This window comes from Tigriopus californicus, chromosome 6 (genome assembly GCF_007210705.1).
Source record: "Tigriopus californicus strain San Diego chromosome 6, Tcal_SD_v2.1, whole genome shotgun sequence".
Lineage (NCBI taxonomy): Eukaryota > Metazoa > Arthropoda > Copepoda > Harpacticoida > Harpacticidae > Tigriopus > Tigriopus californicus.
In genome coordinates, this window is record NC_081445.1 from 1,306,615 (window position 1) to 1,329,038 (window position 22,424).

The 22,424-nt window shown below is 44.0% G+C and overlaps 2 protein-coding genes across 4 annotated transcripts; one reads left to right on the forward strand and one right to left on the reverse strand.

The window, feature by feature from the left end:
- Window positions 1–3,561: 3,561 nt before the first annotated feature.
- On the forward strand, window positions 3,562–5,318 carry LOC131881830 (uncharacterized). 2 transcript variants are annotated; one of them, XM_059228799.1, is made up of 4 exons: window positions 3,562–4,196; window positions 4,262–4,337; window positions 4,422–4,598; window positions 5,151–5,318. In XM_059228799.1, the coding sequence occupies exons 1-4, from the start codon at window positions 4,024–4,026 to the stop codon at window positions 5,238–5,240; spliced, it is 516 nt and encodes a 171-aa protein (XP_059084782.1). In that variant the 5' UTR covers window positions 3,562–4,023; the 3' UTR covers window positions 5,241–5,318. The 2 variants fall into 2 exon arrangements, with proteins under 2 accessions (XP_059084782.1, XP_059084783.1); XM_059228800.1 differs by having other exon boundaries at window positions 5,164–5,318.
- On the reverse strand, window positions 5,231–19,802 carry LOC131881828 (protein shuttle craft-like). 2 transcript variants are annotated; one of them, XM_059228797.1, is made up of 9 exons: window positions 19,357–19,802; window positions 16,295–16,778; window positions 15,653–15,893; window positions 15,199–15,356; window positions 13,802–14,366; window positions 13,172–13,421; window positions 12,876–13,106; window positions 12,161–12,786; window positions 5,231–5,498 (listed from the first exon to the last, which is right to left on the reverse strand). In XM_059228797.1, the coding sequence occupies exons 1-9, from the start codon at window positions 19,585–19,587 to the stop codon at window positions 5,378–5,380; spliced, it is 2,907 nt and encodes a 968-aa protein (XP_059084780.1). In that variant the 5' UTR covers window positions 19,588–19,802; the 3' UTR covers window positions 5,231–5,377. The 2 variants fall into 2 exon arrangements, with proteins under 2 accessions (XP_059084780.1, XP_059084781.1); XM_059228798.1 differs by lacking the exon at window positions 5,231–5,498 and adding an exon at window positions 11,369–11,495 and having other exon boundaries at window positions 19,357–19,800.
- Between the last annotated feature and the right edge of the window lie 2,622 nt (window positions 19,803–22,424).

Here is a 22,424-nt window from a genome sequence, read left to right on the forward strand (position 1 = left end):
CCCCAAATTCATGGGAGATTCACTTCGATGGCGATGGCGATGACGTTTGCCCGATCTTGGCGTTGCTAAGCTCCAATGAAAGCCCGTCTTGTCGTGGAGGGATCTGAAAATTCTCCATAGCCCCTGATTTCTACCGATCTTGGGGAGCGTTAAAGAAAGAAACAGTGGAGGAGAGGAGTGGCAATTGGTTCAAAGTTGAAGTGGGTTTGAACGATGATACTGAAACGCCTTCTTGACTTTTATCATACTCTCTTTCAAACACACATTACTTTGACATCCCGAAACTGCATCAGAAAACCAGTTGAACCCAGCTCGAGTTAAACCCGTGGCTTATAATACCCATTTTCTAGCCCTAAATTTCATGAACAATAATCATAAATTGGCTGTGTACCGTCGACCATGGAGCAAAGTCGGGAGTCTTTGAGTGGAATCGAGTGTTTTTACTTCCAAATTGCTCTCTTCCGTGAGCCTTAAATGGAAGACTGTGAGAGCCTCTAGGCCGTCCAAAGCATACGTACCACCCCATGGCAGGGCTCCATCATTAAATCTCAACCACGGTACGGCAAAAAGAAGGTTTTAGAAACGGATCTTGACAAGGTTGTTCGACAAGCCCTGAGTTATGTTCAACATTGACCTTAGCCATTTTCAAAGAAACCTCTCACAACATTGATATCCTTGCTCAAAGAGAACTCCGCCCAATCAATTTGGAAGCAGGCCTTGGCCATTGCGAAAATGGCCAAAGTCAGATCCGAACTGATAACACGAACAGGAAGAAATGCAATCCCGCGATGACGCGCCCCATTCGTCTCTTTCCAGGCCTATCCCGAGTAGGCCTACCCAAGCGAAGGGCCCCCAGAACAGTCAGAATCGTGTATTGTTACGAATTTCGAAGTTGGTAAGTACAAGTTTGCGCAAGCAAATACTCCTGATTCATCTCCCATTTGTATGAACTCTTGTTAGAGCTTTCGCAAATAATGTAATAGTAATATATATTTAATTTCACACGCAAATGGGTAAAAAATGGCTCTGCTTTTTGTCTTCAACCTGGATTTTCTCACTCGTCAAAAAGTTGCAGCCATGATTAGTCTCGAGACCCTCAACTAACGCCCACGTCATCTTCCTGGAATATTTGGTTGGGAAGGTGCTGCTTGGTTTTATTTCCTTCAGACGTCATGCTCACGACGAACAAAAACAGCCGACTTTTTAGGCCCAGGACAGGCACGAAATGATAGGCATGATAGAGGGTGAAAACAATTTCCTGGATAGATGATGCCCCGCAACATACTAATTTCCATAGCCAAGGACGAGAAACAATGTTGATCTTGAACAGACTCTGGTTGAAATAGACGTTGGTTGAGGGCACAAGATTACGTAACAAAGCTAATAATAGGCGACAATTCCCCATCAGAATTATCACCTGCAGACTTCTAGTCACTGTTTAAACAATGGGCTCATTAGATTTGCATAGAGTTGTCCATATCATGGTTGGACCATAAAGATCCACTGATAGCGCCAGAATGTGCAGTATGCTGTGGTGTTGGCTCAATGAAGTCGCTCAAACCAATAAATTATAGTTAGAGATCAATTGAAACGTGTATCCAAAATATCCAACATCGCCATTTAGTCGGAACGATCGGAGATTAATGGAATTCCCTTCAATTCATCATTAGTGGAACCACACGTGAATGGATCATCAACGAATAAAAATTGTTACTAAATAGTAAGATGTACCATTCATGCCTTCTACGGTATGGACACGGGCTCAATGATGTGATCAACACCATTTATCCAAAACATTTTGTGTTCTAGTGGATCTCCCTAATATTATGTCCAACATAGAGGCTTTGATGAATGAATTGACTGACCTCTGCCTCATTATAAGAGACATCCATAAACATTCGGGAACATGAATAATAGAAGGAATGCATATTTATTTCAAGTATGCAATATGTGTCTACGAGTAAGTATGCAACGAAATGGTAAAAATGCCCGGTTTGAGAGTGAGCTTTTGATCTGGTTAATACACGATAAAAAGCCTAAATTGTAGTTTTGTTCTGAAGTGACGTCGTAAATGAGTCACTATTCCGAAAAAGGCATTTGGACAGACCACGTAAAAATGTCTTCTGACCCAACGTGGAAAAACAATCATGCTTATATACAAGTTCTTTAAGGCGAACATATTTCAAAATGTACGCCGGCAGATTATTGCAATACACTTTTCATGATCATCTGTTTAAAATACTACTGTTCACATTTTCACATTTAGAGAACAAAATTGTGAGTTTATTTTTAGAATTGCCAAAAGAGGCAACAGAGTAAGAAGCTGTTTTAAAACAACAACCCTAAAATCAAATCAAAAATCCAAATACTTGGTTTGTACAAACTTGTGATTACTTGGTTTGGAAACATGAGGTGACACTCTCTAAAGAGCTACGAAAAGGACGCAAGTGAAAAGGTTTTGCAAGATACAACGGATATATCATTTTTAACCCTTATGCCCAAATGACGGCCCTTTATTTAAAATGGCACACAACATGGCTCACTTCCTAATAAAGGCGGCCTAGACTGGTTTTATGTAGAAATTGTTACGATTGCTGGTGTAATGTAAGGATAAGTAGTTCCATACTCAAATGAATTTTATGTTGTAGTCAAGGGTACAATACATCGTGCCGTCCAGTCTCTGAATATTGTCTAGAGTTCCAAGAAGTTCCAGAAGACATGGAGGTTACAATTTCTGAGTTCTCAAAATAGCAAAGCCTATGGCTCCTTTTTTCATAAAGAAACAAAATGAACAACTTTAAGCAATGAAAATCTTTGAAAGTAGCTCAGATTAGCATATTAAATCACTTAAAGCATATTATAAAGCATCAATGTCCGTAGCCTAATCAAACGATAGAATTGATATACTTGGTAATGTCCTTAAATTAAACTTCATAAATATGTATTTAGCAGATGATTAGTTATTAATCTTGGAAAGTTGCATTTTGTAACACGATAAATCAAAAAATGACATGTGAAAGCAAGTGACTCTATCGAATCATAGAGGTGGAGCTTTGCGTTGCGTCACTTTGTTTCAAGCAATTCCCAAATTATTTCCTTCTTTGATAGATTTAAAAAAAAAATAACTCTCTAGTAAACATGGTCACCAAAAACCTGTTCAGAATTTTAGTTTGTTGATTATTTTTATTGAACATGAAAAGCTACAGGGTTGAGTTATGTACTTGAAATATTTAAACAATGCATCTGACAGTCTAAATTTCACAGTTTCACTTTTGTCAATTTCTATGCATTAGAGACGTACTTACTTAACGTTAATAGAAATTTGTCAGACTTCAAGATCAAAATTGACTGAAGTTGAAATTGGCAATTGTGACACTACAATTGTGGAATGCTTCTTCTACATATGCCTCATTCTAGATATCAAGAACTATTTAAAGCATTATTTCCATGATTCAGAGAAATGAAACATTTAGATTTATTTATAAGGATTGAAAAAGCATATTTTAGATCTTGGCATTTCCTTAAAGATGTAACTCGATTTATTTGTTGTCAAATTTGATACAAAATGCATTTTTTGAAGCATATTATTCCAGTGTTTGTTCTATGAATTTTGATGAAACTTCAATTGAAAACGTAACTAAGGATGTCACAATTTGCATCACTAAGTTTTCGAAAATGTTGCTCTCTTACAGGTTACAAATGGATTGAAATACAAATCTGATCCACTTTTAATGATTTATCTTTCCAAGATTTGGTCCTGCATTAACAAAGAAAACGCCACTAGATGTCTTGGCATTTAAACAAACTCCTGATAAATGTTGTGTGCACCAAAGTGAGGAGGCAATCAACCCAAACCTCACGAAGAGAATTTGCTCTAAGAAACGATACGTCTTAGCTTGGTCAAGAAAAATGGCTTTCCGTCCCTCGAAATAGCAGCCCTACGCAACTGGTCACAACGAGTTAGTCCGGCGTCTCGGTTAAGTTAGTCCTTTGGATGCATGGCCTAAAATCCCTAAAGACACCATGGATCCATTGCTTTCTCCATCCTTGCAAGAAGTTCCAAGTACACCCAGACTCTCGCAGGTTTACACCCAGACCATGGAACTCTTGGGCACCCCAACTGCCCCGACTTACGTCTCTTCGCCGCTTCAAGTAGTACCCGTTTGGTCATCGCCAAATTGTCCTGGTACTCCTAAGTATGCTTCGGATGTTCTGTCAAGAGAGAGCCTGCGTTCTATCTTGATAATCATCATGTTTTTAGATCCCCTGCCACGCCCATTTACGATGGCGAAAATCAGAATCTGGCCTCTTTTGAGAGCCTTCAAGTCGACGCTGAAGTATGGGACGAATTACTCTTGCCAGAAATGGCTGGACAGTTCTCAATGACGGGGATGACAAATCTATTTGGGATTCAATTTTAGCTGTTTTCGGCTGAGACTAGGGATCATTCGACTTCGTCCCTTAATCCCCGGGTCACCAAGGTGCGGACGAAACGGTATCTTATCCCCACGAATCATCTCCAAGGGTCTGTGATCGCTTCCAATGAGTCTGGGTTATTTGATTGGGAGTCAGGCGTGAAAATTAGATCCGGTGGCAAGGTAAACTCGGCAAACTCTTGGTTGTTGATCTGGTTTTTTTATCACCTCACAGGATTCTTTCCTGTTGGAGCGTTTTATTTGATGCTCGACTTCACCACGATTTTACCTTGTCTGGTTGGTTACAAGTCTTACTTTTCCTTTAGTTTGATTTTTCATACAATTTTGCTTTGGTGACACAATTTCTTAGCCAACAACGCAATTGTGCGGGGATAAAGGGACGATAAGCTGCCATAGCCTAAAGCTTAATTCATCAACATACCCAGCTAGTTGAGAGTCTTCTTAAACCGTATTGGCTTGATCTATCACCTTCAGTTTCTGTCTTTTATTCAAGCAATTAGGCCTTGATACTGAATCTCCCAGGAATCCATTAGTGTCAGAATGGGAATAATTCATTGACAAAGTATAAAGAATGGGTTGTGTTTTGCTTGAATGAATTTGATAAGAGTGCGTTAAAATGTTTTCGAAGCGACCGAAATGGAACTACCAGAAGAGGTTTCGATGTCACCGTGACTGCAGTAGCAGTCAAGATAGAAGCCTTGACAATTAATTCAGGACCTTTTTACAGCCTTCCAAGGGCCCGAATTCTCAAGGATATGGAGCCAATCGAAGAAAGTTGCTCTAAATGGTCACACACAAGTGTGAAAAGAAGTGGCCACAAACGGTCCTTCCAACCGTTTTTTTCTGCTGTAAAAACTGTCCAAAATAAAAGTACGTGGGTTGCTCGGAGTCTTTTTTTTCTCGCCCAAATTGGACGGAGAAAACCGTTCAAAAATTTGTCATCAACCGTCCATTATTACTGTGTCTCTATCATTGGTCCAAGTTGAATGGCGGAACCACCCACGTCCACCTCTCAACATCCACTCTCGGCATCCATTTGCCGTCAAGGGCGTGGGCGGAGCGCTGAAACAATAGGGGGTATTATTGGAATGTTGCCATGCTTGGGTTTAATTATTCAACCGATTTCGTTTCAACAAGGTGTTTTCTCTCTCTCTCTCTTGGTGTGCCGCAGTCAAGTTGTGGTTTCACTACATTTGGACTTTATATCTGGATCTCAAAAGCCATTGGGATTCATGTCAAGAACCTGATATCAGTGAATCATAAAAACTTAATATTCGTCATGGATAGTGTAGTTTAGGTGAAGTTTAGGTATAGCTAAATCATTCCTCAATTGGGGCTGAATACGACGAATTTACTTGTTCTTAGCCTAGGGCTTGACCGTTGAGTGAACAATTATTCCCCAGAACATTTTTGCTCGGAAAATAATCGACATGAAATCGAGAAACTGACGTCGACGGTTATACAGCCATAACTAGATTTCTGCCTTTGTGCGTAGGCGGGTTTAGACAACTGCTAATGGCTACGACTGCATAAAGATATGGAACTTCAACGTCCATTCTGACCATACTAAGCAAAAAAGACACCAACCGAGGTTTTTTTTGTTTTCATTGATGAAATGCTTAAAATAAGAAAAGACACTCAAAAGAGATGTCATGTTGCTTATGTTTTTTTCCTGCTCATACAATCCATCAAGTGCGAGTACTTGGTTGCACTAAAGGGACTTTGAAATATGCAGCTCCTCACAAATGATTAGGCATAATCTCCTGGTAGTGTTTTAATGAAGCGCTTTTTTTCTGTGCTTGCCTCATGATTTTTCACCAAGGTTTGTCAGCAACGACGCTTTCTACAAATATACATGTCAATCTTCATCGGATAAACATGTTCAATCCAACTTTTTTCACCCCGGCAATCTCTGCAAACTTGGCAAACGATACGAATTTCCAAGCCTGTTTTAGGGGCGATTCGTCATGGCAGAATTGGGCTTAAGGCTCTTTACTCGGAGACAATGCAAGGTAAACCTGTGGTTGCCTCATTGGTGCATTTAATGCATGAAGCCACCCACAGGTGACCAGTGACTACCCCGAGAACTCCCAACGCTCAAACACCGTCGTAAGTGTTCCTGGGTCCTGTATGTACGTAGCATGGAGTAGTAAAAGTACACTTGCTGACTTGACGTCCTGTTCTGAGAATGTGGGCATATGTCGCTTCAGCTGATACGATGCGAAACTGTCAGTGAAGAATGGATCGATTGGTGACGGACATCAACCGTTTGTCCGTGGGAACCCTGTTGCCCGAAACACCCCCCGAAAAAGGATCCAAGTGTGAGGATGGAGAGCATTCCAAGTTTTCCAACGTGTGGCTTGAACAGATTCTGGAGATCATCCGGTGCTGGATCGGTTCGAAATTCCATTCCTACCATGCCGATAAAGATCTCTACTTGGAAGTACTTCAGAGAGAATTCGGCTCGAGTCTGGACGAACCATTAGGAAGTGCGGACAAAGCTGGAGTGATGAAGGACAAATCAGTGCATATCGTGATCAAGATCCTGGACAAGAGCTTGTCCAAACATTGGGACAAGATCAACTTGGATTACGAACTCAATGGACGAGCGATCAAACCGCTGGAAGGGTTGATCTTTTTGGACTCTCTCACGGATGAGATCCGGATTCATGTGTGGAGAAAAAAATCCACAGAAGTCACCAAAGAGCGATCCAATATAGGATCCATAACCATTCCATTCAGACTCCTTGCCTCGAACGATACGAAAAAATACTCCATAGTTCACTCCGACGAATGGTTGAAGTTGAACATCGAGACCCGGAATCGCATCTTGCCCACAGCCGCCGAGGTTCTTGCCCATCACATGTCTGAGTTTGCCTTGAACAGTTTTCGGTCCATATTTCCGCATTTGGAGATGCCACAAATTGATGATGGTGGTCATTCAAAGAGCATTAAGTACTTAGTGATAATTAGAAAGAGTGCAGCCACCCCCTATTTCAGGGATCGTGCCCATGTGATATTCAGAGGTCAGAAATACTCCGAGGATGTTTTGGAGCTCGAACTCTCGGATCTCATTCTCGATGAGATCCACTTGGAGGTCGATAATGACGAGTGGAAGCGAAACAGTCTCCTGCTTAAGAGTGCCACTTCAACTTTGAAGAAGAAAAATAAGTTAGCCATCAAACCATCGCTAACCATAACGCAATCGCCGAAGAATATTAGCATTAAAAGCGACCGTAACTTGGAAATCGTGCTCATCAGAGACCTTCCCTGGAGGCGGACAGTCAAAGTGTCACAAAAAGGCGCCTATTGGAGCCTCCAGATGAAAGGCGTGTTCACCGAAGGGAAAGAATTCGACCTCCGAGGTCATTTGAACATGTTCTACGGCAGTTACTTGCGGCAACTGACCCAAGAGAACCGCTATGAATGGAATGGGGAGCTCAAAGGACCCTGGAAGTTCATCGATGTCATGGCCAAACCGTTCCGCACGCTCAACAGAAATTTCCTACTTTTGGACACCTTGGCCAGTTTGTACGTGGAAGTCCCGTTCAACAACTTCTACATGGCTGAAGTGATCCATGCGGCATTGAATGACACCTCGGATGATGATGAGAGCGAAGGCGGGATAGTCGAGTACTATCTGCAGTGCTTGAATCGGTTTGTAGGTGTCGCATGGAAGGAGCTCCCTGGGGGTTTCCGGATCCGACAGCTCCAATGTATTGTGCAGAATCTGGATCAGCTTCAGCAAGACCGGACCCAGGAAGGGTTGGATCAAGTGCAGTCCACCATGACCAAAACGCTGGAGAAATATCTGAAAGGGGAATCGGAGCAAGTTCTATTCGAGTACATGGACGGCCATGCCATGCTAATGCTCCACCAAGTCATGGGAAAGTTCCAAGAGCAAAATCTTTGGGTTGTCATGTTTTGTAACGCCGTGGTGAAGGCCGTACTGCAAGTGGTGAGGGCCAAGTACGATCTGCACCTTGATATCAGGAAGATGAATCGCGTGTTTGTGACGTTGCTTCAAGTCCAAGGGCGCTCCACATTGAAGACAGATGATCTTTTTCATGTCTTTGAGAAATTTGTTCGCCCTTGGATCGAGATGACCATCAAGGAGGCTCGCACTCAGGTCCGTAGGGTGATCGACGAGGAGAGCTCCAATCACAAGCAAAGTCCAACCAAATGGGACGATTGGTCTGAAGAGAAACTGGATTGGTTGGAGAGTTCCATTCATCTAAACGGCATCTTTCAATCCTGCTTTGTGACTTGGGAGGAACTGCAGTGGAACGATTTAGCGTTTCATCTGGATCTTGGCCTGCAATTGTTTCAAGGGATGCACGAGGTGTTTCAGGAATATGTCCAGGGCTACATGGACATTGTCCTAGCCGACCGAAAATTCGAGAAGCATGAACTGGTCATTGTGTTGCACAACGTCGTGGCAGGCATGGAATATTTGCATTTCTTTCTCAACACAATCAGCGTTCGGATCACGAGTGCCAAAGACTCTGAAAGACTCGATGATGTCGAGAAGGAGCTCATGAAAGTGTCCGATGTTCTCTCTCGGGCGTCCATTGAAGCCGATGATCAAGTGGAGGACATTGTGGTGAGATTCGGCGAGTTTCAACGGCAGATCTTCAAATATTTCTTTGAGCAAGGAGTCCTGATTGGTTCCAACTTTGAAGACATTGGCGATGACGAGGACACTCTTCTCTCTCACATCAATTCCTTGTTGGAGTTCCTGTTCAAGCACATCGAGAGCGATAAGTATCGATCCCTGTTGAAACGCCAAATCTTTGGCGTCCTGGATGAAGAACTGGAGCTCATGTTCAACAAGGCCAATGAGCGCTACGAGAAAACCAAGAGGCCTGAAGAGTTCGAAAAGATAGCTAGCGTCTTACCGTTTGTGATTCAGTTCCGGAGGAACATGGATATGACGGATGGGGATGTGTTGGTGCGAATTCACAAGGATCTGTACCCGAGAGGAACAGGAACTCATGACCTTGTGGCAACCGTTGTGGAGGAAATGGCTGGACCACGCTCTGAAGGCCAAAGAGGTAAAATCACCTTCAGCGCCACGTACGAGGAAGAATTTCAAACCGTCCACGTGGACTTGTTCCAAGTCGAAGACGTCCCACTCAGAAAGAAGGACAAAGAGGAGCTACCCAATTTGTTCGTGTCCATGACCTTGTTTCCACTCACCCGAGAGCCCTACATCATTCGACAGAAGACTCTTTGCTTTGAGAAGCGTCAAAACCTCGAGTTCGACCGCACAACCGGGAAGTTCTATTTCCATCTGAATCGCAACTCATTCGACCCAACAACTCTTCTTCTGCAACTGGAGGTCTCCTACCAATTGGCCCTACTTCATTCCACGGTGGCTGGACTGACCTTTATACGCCTGGAGGACATGACAGGCGACAAAGTCACCAAACAGTTGGTTCTCCCCGAAGCGTATGCCCTCAAAATTGTCGAGTCTGTCGAGTTGAAGGGAAGGAAAGACCCTCAGGCCAGAGACTTCATTCGACGTTTGGAGAATCAAGTCCACCGAAAGAAGGTCATTCAAACTCAGGAGTGGGCCTCCGAGGACAATCATGTCTCCTCGTACCTGATCGCGTCCCACTTGGAGCGCCTTCTTGCCGTGGAGGCGGACAACCCCAACAAAAAGAATCAAACCGTCGGTCATATAGAGGTCAAACTCGGGTTCAATGAGACCTCCGAGGACATCTACATTGACGTTCGTAAAGTAGAAGGAGTCCGTCGAAGGTTGAAACGGAGCCGGGTTCAGTTCAGTGTTGGATTTCGGGTTCTACCCCTGAGTCGTCTCCATGCCAAAGAGACGTTTACGCAGGTCTACTGCGACACTCATTATTTCAGCCCCAGTTCAGAAAGCGATCCCATGCCCAAGGAGGAGAAGTGCATCAAGATGAGGGACGTCGCATACAACTACCACCGGTCTTTCCTTCAGATCTTGTTGTTTGACAATGATCGACCCCGCCTTTTGGAATCCAAGGCCGAGAGGTTCTTCAGGGGTCACATTCTGCTCCCGTTTGCCGACATTCATCCCTACTCGGCCCAGTTGAATTTCCGGTATGTGGCCGCTCAGCGATACTCATTTGTGTCCATTCGCGCCGATGACGATGCGGATCTGAAGCGACTCCGTGGTCGCAAAGACGATCTGGCAAAATCCTACGTCAAGGAGTTTGACGCCTTCCGTGACCAGGAAGGGGTTTCCTACCCCTACCACAAGGACGAATGGGTGGAGCGTGTAACCATGCCTTCTTACACACTCATTGGCAAGCACTTGGAGCTCCTCAACAGGAATGCGATTGTTCCCTTGGAGGAAACCGGTGACCTGATATTTTCCATTGCTCAAGGAGTGACGCCTCAGGCCATCGAAATTGTACTTGAGAGCCTCTCTGGCCTCGTACCAATGGCCGACAGTCAAACTTGCAACTTTGAAATCTCGATGGATATTCTTCCTTCCAGCAAGTCCCCTTATTGTCTCAATGCGAGCTCCGGGGTGGTCAAGGGCCAGACTAGCTTCATATTTGACCTCCCCACGGAAGATGAAAGCCCTTCAGTTGTGCCTAACAAGTTCACTTTCCATCTGGACCAGGAGCAATTCACCTTGGAGGAGACCTTCATCATTTTCGAGCTCTACGACCATCGGCTCACTGCCAAGCATTTTCGTGGTCTTTTCTTGCGGAAATTAATTGATCAAAGAGCGACACATCGGAAAGGAACTTTCTGCAGACTGTCAAATTATAAAGAGAACACTTTGGAATTCCAACGCATTGTCAAATTGGAAGAAAAGTCTTTCCTCCGCAAAAAAGAGAGCGATGTCAAGTCCTACTTGGACAGGTTCCGGCGCTACCAAGCTGGTAAGCCTATTAGTACGGTATTTCCATACATTGATCGGCTCTAATCAAAAATGTTCGTAAAATGTGTTTATGAACCTTTAAAAAAATACATCACTCAGATCACTAATCATCACCAAAGTAGTCAATAACGGGTGCTGGTTTGATCGGAGAATTGCGTTGCTCCAAACTAGGCAGGGTCCTAAAAGAAGAAGGAAATCAATTGTATTGACACCACAGAGGGGCACATTACAATTTCTCAATACCATTTCAATATTGCATTCAAACTTCCCGAAAAATTAGAAAATGAAATCGCTTTCCATTATCCCTACCAGCTAGTCCGACAGTCAAATAAAATATTCAAAAGATGTAAGTCCCTAACGAAAAAAGGAAGAGTGTCCATGTTCAGAAAGTGAAAAGAACACAACGTCGTACGAAATGTCGACTCTCTTCAAAGGAAAGGGTAAAAGATTCCGGGGACTATTGTGCTTGGGGCAAAAATGTTGATATTGCATGATATGTTAAGCTCCAAAATGGCGAAAATATTGCATGCCTGCTTGGGACAGTTGCTCAATTGGTCTTGATTTCACCATTTGCAAGAAACCTACTCAAAACCCTTGGCTTGAACGCTTTAGCAATCAAAGGCGAAGAGTTGAACAAAATAGTTCAAGAATCCAAAGGTCGGCAAGTTCGTTAGACATGGAAAGTCACTTGGACATACTCTGTTACGCTTCGAGACTTTCAGGCGTACTCATTCCCCCTCTAAACGGCTCCCAATGGCCATCTCGAGCAACAGCAAGAAAAAATTGAAACTGTTGAAGAAGCAACCAATCCGAATTGAAAATAAAATACCACTATCCCCCTCACCCTTTGGCGCTTGCCGATGGTCCAACTAAGACAGGCCCTGGCGCTCTTCTTTGCTTCAAGGCCACATCCAATAGGGATTGGCTCGGGATCCAGATTTGATCCCTCACGGCCGTGGCCACCACATTTCGTTTGGGTTCGGCATCGAAGCTTTCCGAGGTCACGCCAAAGTGCTCGCAATATTCGTGAACAAATTGACGCTTCTCGCGGTTCATGCACTCGAACGAGTGGGATCGCGACTTGTGCTTCGACTCCTTGGCCAACTTGACCAACTCACTCAGTCGCTCATGAACGTGTTGGGCCAAGGCGGGGTCCTTCTTGGCAAAGTTCTTCAAGAACTCCGAGTATCGGGGGGCACTCAGCTTGCTCTCGCGCTCAGGATTCTCGAGCTGTAAGGCCAAGGCTAGCCGTTTGTTCCGTTCCAATTGGCTGCAAGCCTCGTTGCACTCCAAGGTCCGCATTTTGTTGGCCTTGCCCGTCAGCAGTGATAGGTCGACGGAGGAACACGAGGACTGGAGCCCGCCCATTTGGGACATCAACGCAGCCATCTGCATGCGTTTATAATCCGATGTCTGATCCGAACAGATTCGGGTGGCAAACCGATGGCCACACTCGCACGAGACCTTGATCTAATGGGAAAAAGGATTTCAAAAAACAAATGCATAAGCATACGTACGTATATGCAGTACACTCTCTCGTTCATTAGTACGAGACCTACCATCTCCTTGCACCCGGTATTGGGACAGGGTCCCTCGTGACATGGGGCGTTGCATGGGTGCCCGCAGGTTTCGCGTTTCTCTAAGCAAGGCTGAACACATGTCCGGCCTGAAGCGGTGCAATCTCCTTGGTGACACACGCGGTCACAGAGGTGTCGCCCGCACGCTTGGGGACTTCCGCAAGGGCGCCCACAGGAGATCCCTTCCAAATAGCACATGACATTTTTTCTCATCTAAGGTAAATGTTCCACGTGTGCTTGAATTATCGGAATGCTTTGAATACGTGGTCAATCCTTACCTCATGCTTGCCGAAGCACCATTTATTGGTTAGAGTGACGCAAGGGGGACACGTGGGGTCACTGTGACAGGAATGGAGGACGGCATGGGAACACTCGTGATTTCTGGAGCAAATTCGATTGCAAACGGGAGGCTTGGTCCCACATTGAATGGGAGGATAGATCACTTCGGCGCCACAATGGCAGTGCAACTCGTCAAATGAGACATTTGGACACGAGAAACAGTTGTTCTTGTGACAAGGGTCCGCGCATCTTTGAACGAAAAAATTGGTTCACTTGTAAGCGATACCTTCACTTCATGTCTCTACTCTATTGGGGATATTGGGAACTAGCCTGAGTTTTGAACGCTCATTCGTAGACACCAAATTCCTTTTCCATTACTTGTATCTAATCCGCCTAATTTCTCATTTTGCCGCCAATTTGAACAAATCGAAAACTTAAGTGTCGATTCCAACCCATTCTTCGTTCAGAGTCGACGAGACGCATTTGCCTTTAAAATCTCTGCCGTTTTGTGGGGGTATATGTAGATAAGGAAATAGCATATAAATGTACTTCCATTTTCGTCACTGAGTCACCTTTGGGACTTTTTTTTATCCTATCGTCAAGTAAACCAGAGAAGAAAACCAACTCACCTGTGAGTGGCGCAACCCAAGAGTTTGCCACAAATCAGAGGACAGCGATGGTCGATATCAATGCAACAGGGCTGGTTGCACTTGTGTCGACCGCAATCCCGCTTCTTATTACACCGTTTATCACAACGTGCATCATCCCGCCGAGTGGTCAATTGAGCGCAGGGCATTTCCTTGTCCATGAAACCGCAACGACAACGCACATCCGTGACCAAGGGACACGTGGGACACTTCCCATTGTGGCAATTGGCCTCACAGCTGTGACCACAATCCAACTGCTTTTGGCACACCAAACCACACGTGGGAATAGGATCCACGCAGGATTTCCGCGGAGCCACGCCGTCGCGTTCATAGATCTTGTCCAGATTGGTTTGTCCGCAAGGACAACGGGAAATCAAGGCCGGAGTGCTTTGACAGGCTTGGCACGATCCGGGATGACACTGAGCCTGGCAGGTGTGGTTACCACAGGAGAGAGGTTTATCACAAGTCGCCTCACAGGCATATCGGACGGAGTGGACCGTTTCTTTCGTGCAGGGAAGGCTCCGTTGAGCCTTGGAGCAATGGCATTCTGGAACAAGAGGATGAAGAAAAAACACAGACGATGAGTAGAACTGGACAAAACATGTGAGGGCATTTCTTTCGATTGTTCTGGCTTTTTTCTACGAAGTACGGGTGATTTTTTTTCTTCAAATTGATTTTTCTCTTTTTCCTTGAAAGAGAGAATGAAGACGATGAAAATCATTGTTCAGGCAGGCTTGGCCATTTCAGTACTTGCACTTCTCAGTGTTTCAAATGGTTTTTTTTCCACGCGTTTTGCACAATCTTTCAAGAGTAGGTTTGCTTTAGCTTTCAACAACCAATGGCAGTAAAGTAATCAAGAACACGGCCGAGATATCACGTTTGGCATTCTATTCAGTTGATGCAACACTTCATTTGTCACCCATGATCAATCATGAAAAGCATTCAAACTTTCACCATGATGCAAATTGATTGACAGTTCACTTGACAGGATTGCCCCAAATCAGCGTTTTTCAAATTCCTACCACTTTTTGTCTGAATCCTCAACGAAGAAGATGGTCTTGGGTAGAACCACTGGATAAAGCTCTCAGGCTATTATGAACATATTTGCTTCAGCAATTAGTAGTATTAGTAATTAGTGCCATCAATGAGCTCAAATCGAAAAAGAAGGGCTTTCGAGCTTTGCTTATACTGAGGGCGAGTGGCATTTCTCTGGCGAAGATTGAATTGAGTCTCCTCCCGGAAGACATTTTCCTCAAATTGTACATCTTAACATGTTCGCACAAGCAAGTTCAGACCAAATTTTTGTTCTCCCAGAGGCACTAAACCCTGTATGTAGTTGAAGGAGCGTGATTTAGCGTCTCCATGACTATGGAACTCACCTTGGTGGACCACTTGGTCACAATCCGGACACTCTCCGTCGTGACAAGGCAATGAGCATCGGTGGGAGCTGCAATTCAATAAGCGGTCACACGTGTCGTTACACGAGATCTTCAAGCCACAACGGCCCGTTTGCGAGGTTTTCCCACACGGACATGATCTAATGAGAGAAAGAAAGACACGAAACCAAATGAATGGGGCAGGACTCATTTTAGCATTGGAACGATATTCCTCCTTAGTGAGTGGTGGCTTTGGAGCCGAGAAATAAGAACGAATGAAAGTGTTTTTTCATATTCATATGCCTTTTGAGGTTCATGCCATTCAAGTTAGTAATCTTAGTAATGGTGAACAGTGAAAAGCTCCATCCAGATTCTTTCGTGCAGTAAATTAGAGAGAGAAAACGATTCACAGTCTCTCCATGACTTTAGGTATGACTCAAAACCCAATTTTGCATACCTTCGCACATTGGCCTGACAAGGCGGACAAGGACCAGGATGGCACAATTCTGTGCAGGCGTGCGGGCAATCGCGCTGACCGCTGACCAGGTCCAAGCTCTTGCCGCACACCTCGCCGCAGGAATGCGGGATTTCCCGGCGATCCCAGACCGGATCGCGCACCTTCCGACAGAAGCACAGGTAGGCGCTGGGTTTGGCGTGCGACACGCCTTGGCAAAACGGACACCGCCAACCGCCATCCTCTGCAAAGAAGATAAACGCATTGAACACGGGGGTCAGATATGGACGGTAAGAAGTGAATGAAAGCGGTATTTTAATGTTTCTTTTACTTGCAAGTCGATTGGATCTTGTTTGAACTTGAAATTCAGTAGTTTCTAGATTCGTTCAGGTCTTGTGAGAGAAATTATCCACATAAAAAGTCCATCTGAATCATTGTTGCTATTCTACATCAGAAAATGAGAACACTCACTTGGGCCACATGAAGCTAATAAACATTCAGCATGGGAGAATGAAAGAAAATATTTTTCAAGCCCAAGAGAATAAATCAAAGAATGATTGAATACATTCCTACGAAAGTATCCCGTAGGTAACGGGGATGTTCAAAATGGGTAAGTAAGTGAATGGATGGCTTGTTCACACTCACCCGTTTGCGCGGTTTGGGACCATTTCCGGATACAATGAATATGGAACACCCGTGAGCAACCCGTTTGACTACTGGATGAAAGGTCCCCCACCCCCCGTACCGCCCTCACGGGTTGACAGTCCCATGTGGCGTGTGACGGACGGATCATTTCAAAGCAAATCATGCACTCCAACGAACCCCGCGTCAGTTGCTGAATCAGCAACTCACGCAAGTTCATATCCGCCGGATCAGTCTCGCTATTCCGGCTATCCCGGCCGCCCCGACCACCGCCCCGACCACCGCCACGGCCACGTGGTTGACCCCGCCGATGGGGGTGAGGTCGGGTGGATCGTGGGGCGGGGCGTGCCTCCCATTCGGTTACAGGGGGGTATTGGGTCGGGGGTGGTGGTCCACGGCGAGCGCGAGCGCTCGGCGGGCCGGACGGGGGCGGCTGCGACATCAGGGCCGGCGGGGGACCATGGAAGAGAGGATTCGGGTCCATTGTCTAAAAGTGGGAAGTAATAAATCATGAGTGATTAAGGAGCTAGGCTCAGTTGATGGCTCAAAAGGAGAGGAATCCATTATGCATCGCGCTTTTTTGCCAAATTGAACAAATCCCGCCATTAACTCCATAAATAAACTCGTGTGGTTAGGCGAGAACAATCAGTTAGTCGAACTTGAATTCTCAAGGTCACCAACCATGACTTTCAACATTAGGGGGTGTTCATTTTTGAGTGACAGATAGTTTCTCATTAACTATATGTCACCCATTGGCCCGCAACCACATTATTCATCGTCGATTGTCCGACATCCATCACCCAACTACTCTTTCATTACCATGTAAACAATGGGACTTGAAGAAGTCGACCTGACTTTGTTCATAATCTTGATCGAAAGATTATCTGCAATAAACACACTATCCAATGAGGCATGCTCTTTAAAGGTTAGGTGATTCCGTGTTTTACTTACCGCGCGAGATAAAATAGTGTCACAGGGCCGTTCGGGCACTCTTAGGCGGCTTGGACTAGCTTGAGCCGTTGCAATCAAAGAATAAGCTCTTTGGCACACGTTTCATTCAAAAAATATTAACCACTCACCCATCAGCCAAATATTTGCTTTTTAAGCTTATGTCGTTAAATCTACTGGTTTTTTGCATAGAATCAATAGGCGTTTAAACTCGAAACACATTTTCAGGGCATCATGTCCAAATGCCATTTTCTCCTCAATTTTGAAGTGGAAAAGCACTATTCTATCTAAATAGCACAAGCCAATTTGATTGAGCGTGATACTTTTCAAAGTTGGAACATCAATAAAAAATCGAAACTGTGAGCAAGAATTCCATATTGTGTAAATTTCATCAATTCTGAAGTTGAAAAATACATTCCGCACACGACATCATTGGATAGCGCCGCCATGGGCCTGTTATTTTGAATTGAAAATTGTGGTTTTCTTCAAAAAAGATGATAATGAAAGGCAATCAATTGCGTGGCAAGTGCAATATCCAAAATTTACGATGGTGCCAGATGAATGTTCTAGATCCTAATATAAGAACTAAATGCAGAACAAGTTGGAAACCACCAATAGTTTTCTTCCATCTTCCAGTAGTTTCTAAGTTCTCAGGCAACCATATAATCCAGGTGCGCAATGTTATCTTCACCCAGCCAAGCTCAACGCCCGAATTTCAATAATTCAATGAGCTGCAGTAAATATATTCCATACACTTATAAGACCTTAATTAAAACGGACTTTCCAAGTCCGATTTTGGTACTTTGGTTGCGTGATTATCAATTTGGAGCATTGCGTTCAACGAAATCATCACTGCCATCCTTAACACTATTTTTCATTCAAAGAAGATGACAGACTTTTTTACCCTAGCCTTACATGCGTCTCGTTTTTGATTAGATAGGAATGAATTAAACCATAGCAATTTAATTTTGATTCCTTTCCAAAACAATGAGTTTACCTTGGCCCCCAGATCCAAACCAAATGCATTTACATAATACTCTCTGATTCTAGGTGTCATATACGGATTCAGCTAACCTTCAGGCACCCCTTTAACGCACTTTGAATGTTTACAATGCCAGTTGTTGAGCCACTTTCCAATATTTCTATTTAAAAATACCCAGTTTGAATCTGGTGTTGCTGTGGTTGCATGTAATGATGCCTGAAGAAGAACTTAAGCCTTAGAATTAACTCTTAAGGCATAAATATTTACACAAATGTGTTCAGTTGGCATCTGGGATCCATATCCATGTAAACTCAATGTTTTGGAACAGAATTGAAAGTTCAAAATTAATTGCAATGGTGCCCTGACCTCACTGTTGCATTCTGTCAAAATAGGGCACTAGCATTGAGTGCAAAGGGAATGAAACTATGTAAGACCAGTATTTGAATGCGTGAAATAGGCCAAGTTGAATTTTCTCTCAAATGTTTGTAAAATATGACAATTGCAATTAAACTTGAATGAAGTTTGACTCACTTCACAAACATGGAAAAGTATTATAGCTTATCAAAAATCATTGACCAATGGTACATGAGCAAACATATCTAAAGACCTTTGACTTAGGAATGAGGTGAATGAAGCCTTTTTCATAAGTTCACAGAGCTTTATTGTATGGGTGTTGTGTGTGTACACATGTATGAAACTGAACATGCCATCTTCAGCTTTAAACCAAATAACTTGTCCATAATCTTGGAGCAAGTTAGTGACCCCTTGGTTCTTTTTAACATGTGGCTGGTTTGTCTTGGTCTTGTTATATTGAAAGTAACAAAGGTAGGTCTTCATGAAAACTGCCAGGTTGTGCATCAAAACCATCCATCCAACGTAATGCCACGTTTTTGGAATCACGCAACTAAAGTACCAAATTCGGACTCGGAAAGCCGGTTTGAGACCTTACTTGGGGCCAGCATGCACACCCATCAGAGATGAATTGAGGCATACTTTAAATAGGTAACATGTTACTTTTGCCTCAACCTGTTGGTCAGTTAACGCCTTCAATCATGGTTCTGATCACAAAAATGACATAATTGGGCTTAAAACCGCCCGCTCGTCATCAGTCATCTCTCACAGGGATGGGTCTCACCTCTGTCAGGCCTGAATCTGGGCCTCGGAAGCCACTCCCTCGACCGCCACGCCCACGGCCCCCACCGCCGCGACCACGACCGCGACCCGGTTGGCCGTCTCCGACGCCATCTTCTCGGCCTCGGCCTCTGCGCCGGGTTCTTCGGCCCACGCTAGATCGGCCCGCCCCGAGTCCTCGTCCTGGATCACTCGGAGCCCATGCGGGTGGGCGGGCTTCCGGGTTCAACATCATGAAAGTCCAATCAAGCCGTGGCTCCAATCACTCACTCACTCACTGAGCCAGGCAATCCTGGACGAGAATCCGAGAATCCGTGAATCCGTGATCTGCCGTCGGATCGAGGCACGTGCCAGTCGTCGGCACGGAGGTGTCACCACCAACTGACGGACTAGGACACTAGGACTAGGGACTAGGGCATGGATAGAGGGCCCAATGAGTAGGCCACGGCACGGCCACCCTGAATCAGTCGGGCCAATGGTTCAGGCCAAATATGTCAAGAAAATATGTCACGCCTGAATCGTGAGGTCCGATAAGGCGAGAAAGGAGAGGTCATCTGAATTGGGCCGGAACGATGGCCATTGGCTGCCACTCCCAGTTCAAAAAAAGGGGGCTCAAATGGGAAAAGAGGGCAGAAAATAACCGAATGGGCTACAGAGTGGCTAATCATGAGTAATGGCTCACTCAACAGAAGAAAAAGCATGGGTATGAACAAGACACCCGTTCATGGTTAGATTCTTTCACCTCAACCTGTTCAGTCCATCAAGCGTATCACAACAGACATATTCTTAGTATACAGCCAAACCGCTCTGGATTACCCACATTAAGGTAACTGGTCACTTTGTGGAGGGCACTTTCTTAACATTAGCATGTCCAGGCATGTGCCAGGTAAAGCAATTGTCAGTCACATAAGGTCATGTCACATCTGGTATCATTTTTGGGGAGCAAGAACTTGGTCTGAGGGTTGCAAATATTAGCTAAATGGGAATACCAATTTTGCCATCCATTAGAACGATACTTTGGACTGTCAAAGGTGCACCTTCAAGCGCATCAAAAATGATTGTGGAAGGTCTAATGCTTAAACGTCCCGAAGAAGCTAAAAGTTTACCCTCGGGGCTAGATATTGGGATAAAATGGTCATCGGGGCACGAAAGTTCTTTGGCTTACTCTCAAGCCAGATTCTTCTCGAAATGGCTAACGGATTTCCAAATTGGCTAGCCTGTTGTTCTGTTATCTTCCCGCAATTGCATCAATATGGCGCAACCTCGACTGAACCTGCTTGACCAACCAAAATTTGATTGAGAAGACGAAAACAATAAAGTAGCAAATGCAACCAAATTTAAAACCAAGACCACGCTCAGAGTAGTTAAAAGCCAGCACAATTATCAACCCTGACTTTCATTGTTCATAATATGCTACATGGAAATGGCAAAAAAATGACAATTTCTGTTGAGCTTTAAGTTTCCCCAGCGGTCACGAGATAAAACAAAATATTAAACGCCAATCTGGAGCTGAAAAAGGAATGAGTAATTCTTTTACTTTTGGGATCGTTGCAATTACACAACCTTAAAATGTAGGAGAGATAGGAAGAACATTTTGTTTTGGCGTTGAGTGTAAATTCCAGACGGTTGTCAAAACTAAGTTGTCTTCCAGTAGCGATTCTTTGACTCAGATCTTATAGCTTTGCTGCTCAATGTTGTACAGTTTTGAATGCAAATAGTTGTCTGAGTACAAGTTAAGCTAACAAGAAGAGTATCTATTGTGAAAGAACTAGTTTTGACAAACGTCTGGAATTTTCCACTCAACGCTAAAACAAAATGTTCTAACCGTCTCTAGTAATGGGATTACAGTTCTTTTTTTCGAAAAAAGGAACGAATTGTTGTAATTTCATTACTTATATTTTCGTTACAAATGCCCTGCATTTACCTTTTACTTGCATATTACCTTACAATCTCAAAGATTAAATAGCCAAATGTGCAATTTCCATAACAACTCCAAATCAAAATGAAATCTGAATGTTCATTTAATTTTATTTGGGAAACTCCTCTTCATAGATATGATATTAAATCAACTCTGCGCCTAGTATAAGTACATCCCATCCAAATTGGAGGTATCGCAATTTTCAGGTGTTTAGTGATGGACACCACTTTTTGCAATGTGTTGCTCTGAGAGGATTGGAGAATTTGAGAAAAAGAATGGATAGCTCACGTATCAAAAACCATGGAATTTACCAAAATAAAATGGGAAAGCATTTTCATTGGGCTAATGTGATGATTCTCATCTATCCCGAAAACTAGTCTTGCAAGTATTGAACAAATATTTGGCTACTGAGATAGTACAAATGACTTGCGAGTGCATTCGTTAGGCAACATTGCCCATTATAAAAGGGTTCATTACGTTTAGGGTCCGACTATTGATCAAGTTAATGGCTTTAGTAGTTTCAAACAATCAATCATTACTTGAGAGCTGTCTAATCATTACCAAGGACAAACTGAAGCAATTGGGTTCTTTCTTCTTGTACCATAACTTCAGGGCAAAATTCGTACGAATTGGATTTAGATTTTCGAAACAGCAACAGTGTACCATCTCAGACAGTTCTGTTTTCAATTTTTAAGAACTCAGCCTCTTTGCAAAGCAATGGAAGGTCACGAGAAAGCTAGTACACTATAGTGTATTTGGACAAAAGATATATTGTCATACCAGGATCCAAATTTCAGGCACTCATTGAAGAATTCGTCGTCGAAAATCGTTACCAAATGGATTGTGTTCATGCTGCGGGAAAAAGCTACAATCATATGCCAACCGCAACTTTGATTCAGCATTGCCAGAGTTCCCAGAATATTTGAAGATGAAACTCTTCCGCCCAGTACAAGACACTGAAAAGTGCTCGTGCTTCTTGTGCCGCACATATCAAATCGTAGGACTCCGAAGCTCAAAATTGAAATTAACGAAGAAACGTGTAGGCAGGCCATCGTCCAAAGCTGAGGACCAAATCAATGCGCACCAAGATTCCAAGCCGATTTCCAATGTTTGGTGCTTGAAATGCTTGGCACAAATGAGAAGAGGTGGTCAGC

Coding starts and splice junctions, on each gene's coding strand:
- LOC131881830 (XM_059228799.1), top strand. CDS start 4,024: ATGGATCCATTGCTTTCTCCATCCTTGCAAGAAGTTCCAAGTACACCC. Junction 4,197..4,261: donor AATTGTCCTGGTACTCCTAA/GTATGCTTCGGA, acceptor TCATGTTTTTAG/ATCCCCTGCCACGCCCATTT. Junction 4,338..4,421: donor GCCTTCAAGTCGACGCTGAA/GTATGGGACGAA, acceptor ATTCAATTTTAG/CTGTTTTCGGCTGAGACTAG.
- LOC131881828 (XM_059228797.1), bottom strand. CDS start 19,587: ATGATGTTGAACCCGGAAGCCCGCCCACCCGCATGGGCTCCGAGTGAT. Junction 15,894..16,294: donor GTCCCAAACCGCGCAAACGG/GTGAGTGTGAAC, acceptor TCTTCTTTGCAG/AGGATGGCGGTTGGCGGTGT. Junction 12,787..12,875: donor ATACCGGGTGCAAGGAGATG/GTAGGTCTCGTA, acceptor TTTTCCCATTAG/ATCAAGGTCTCGTGCGAGTG.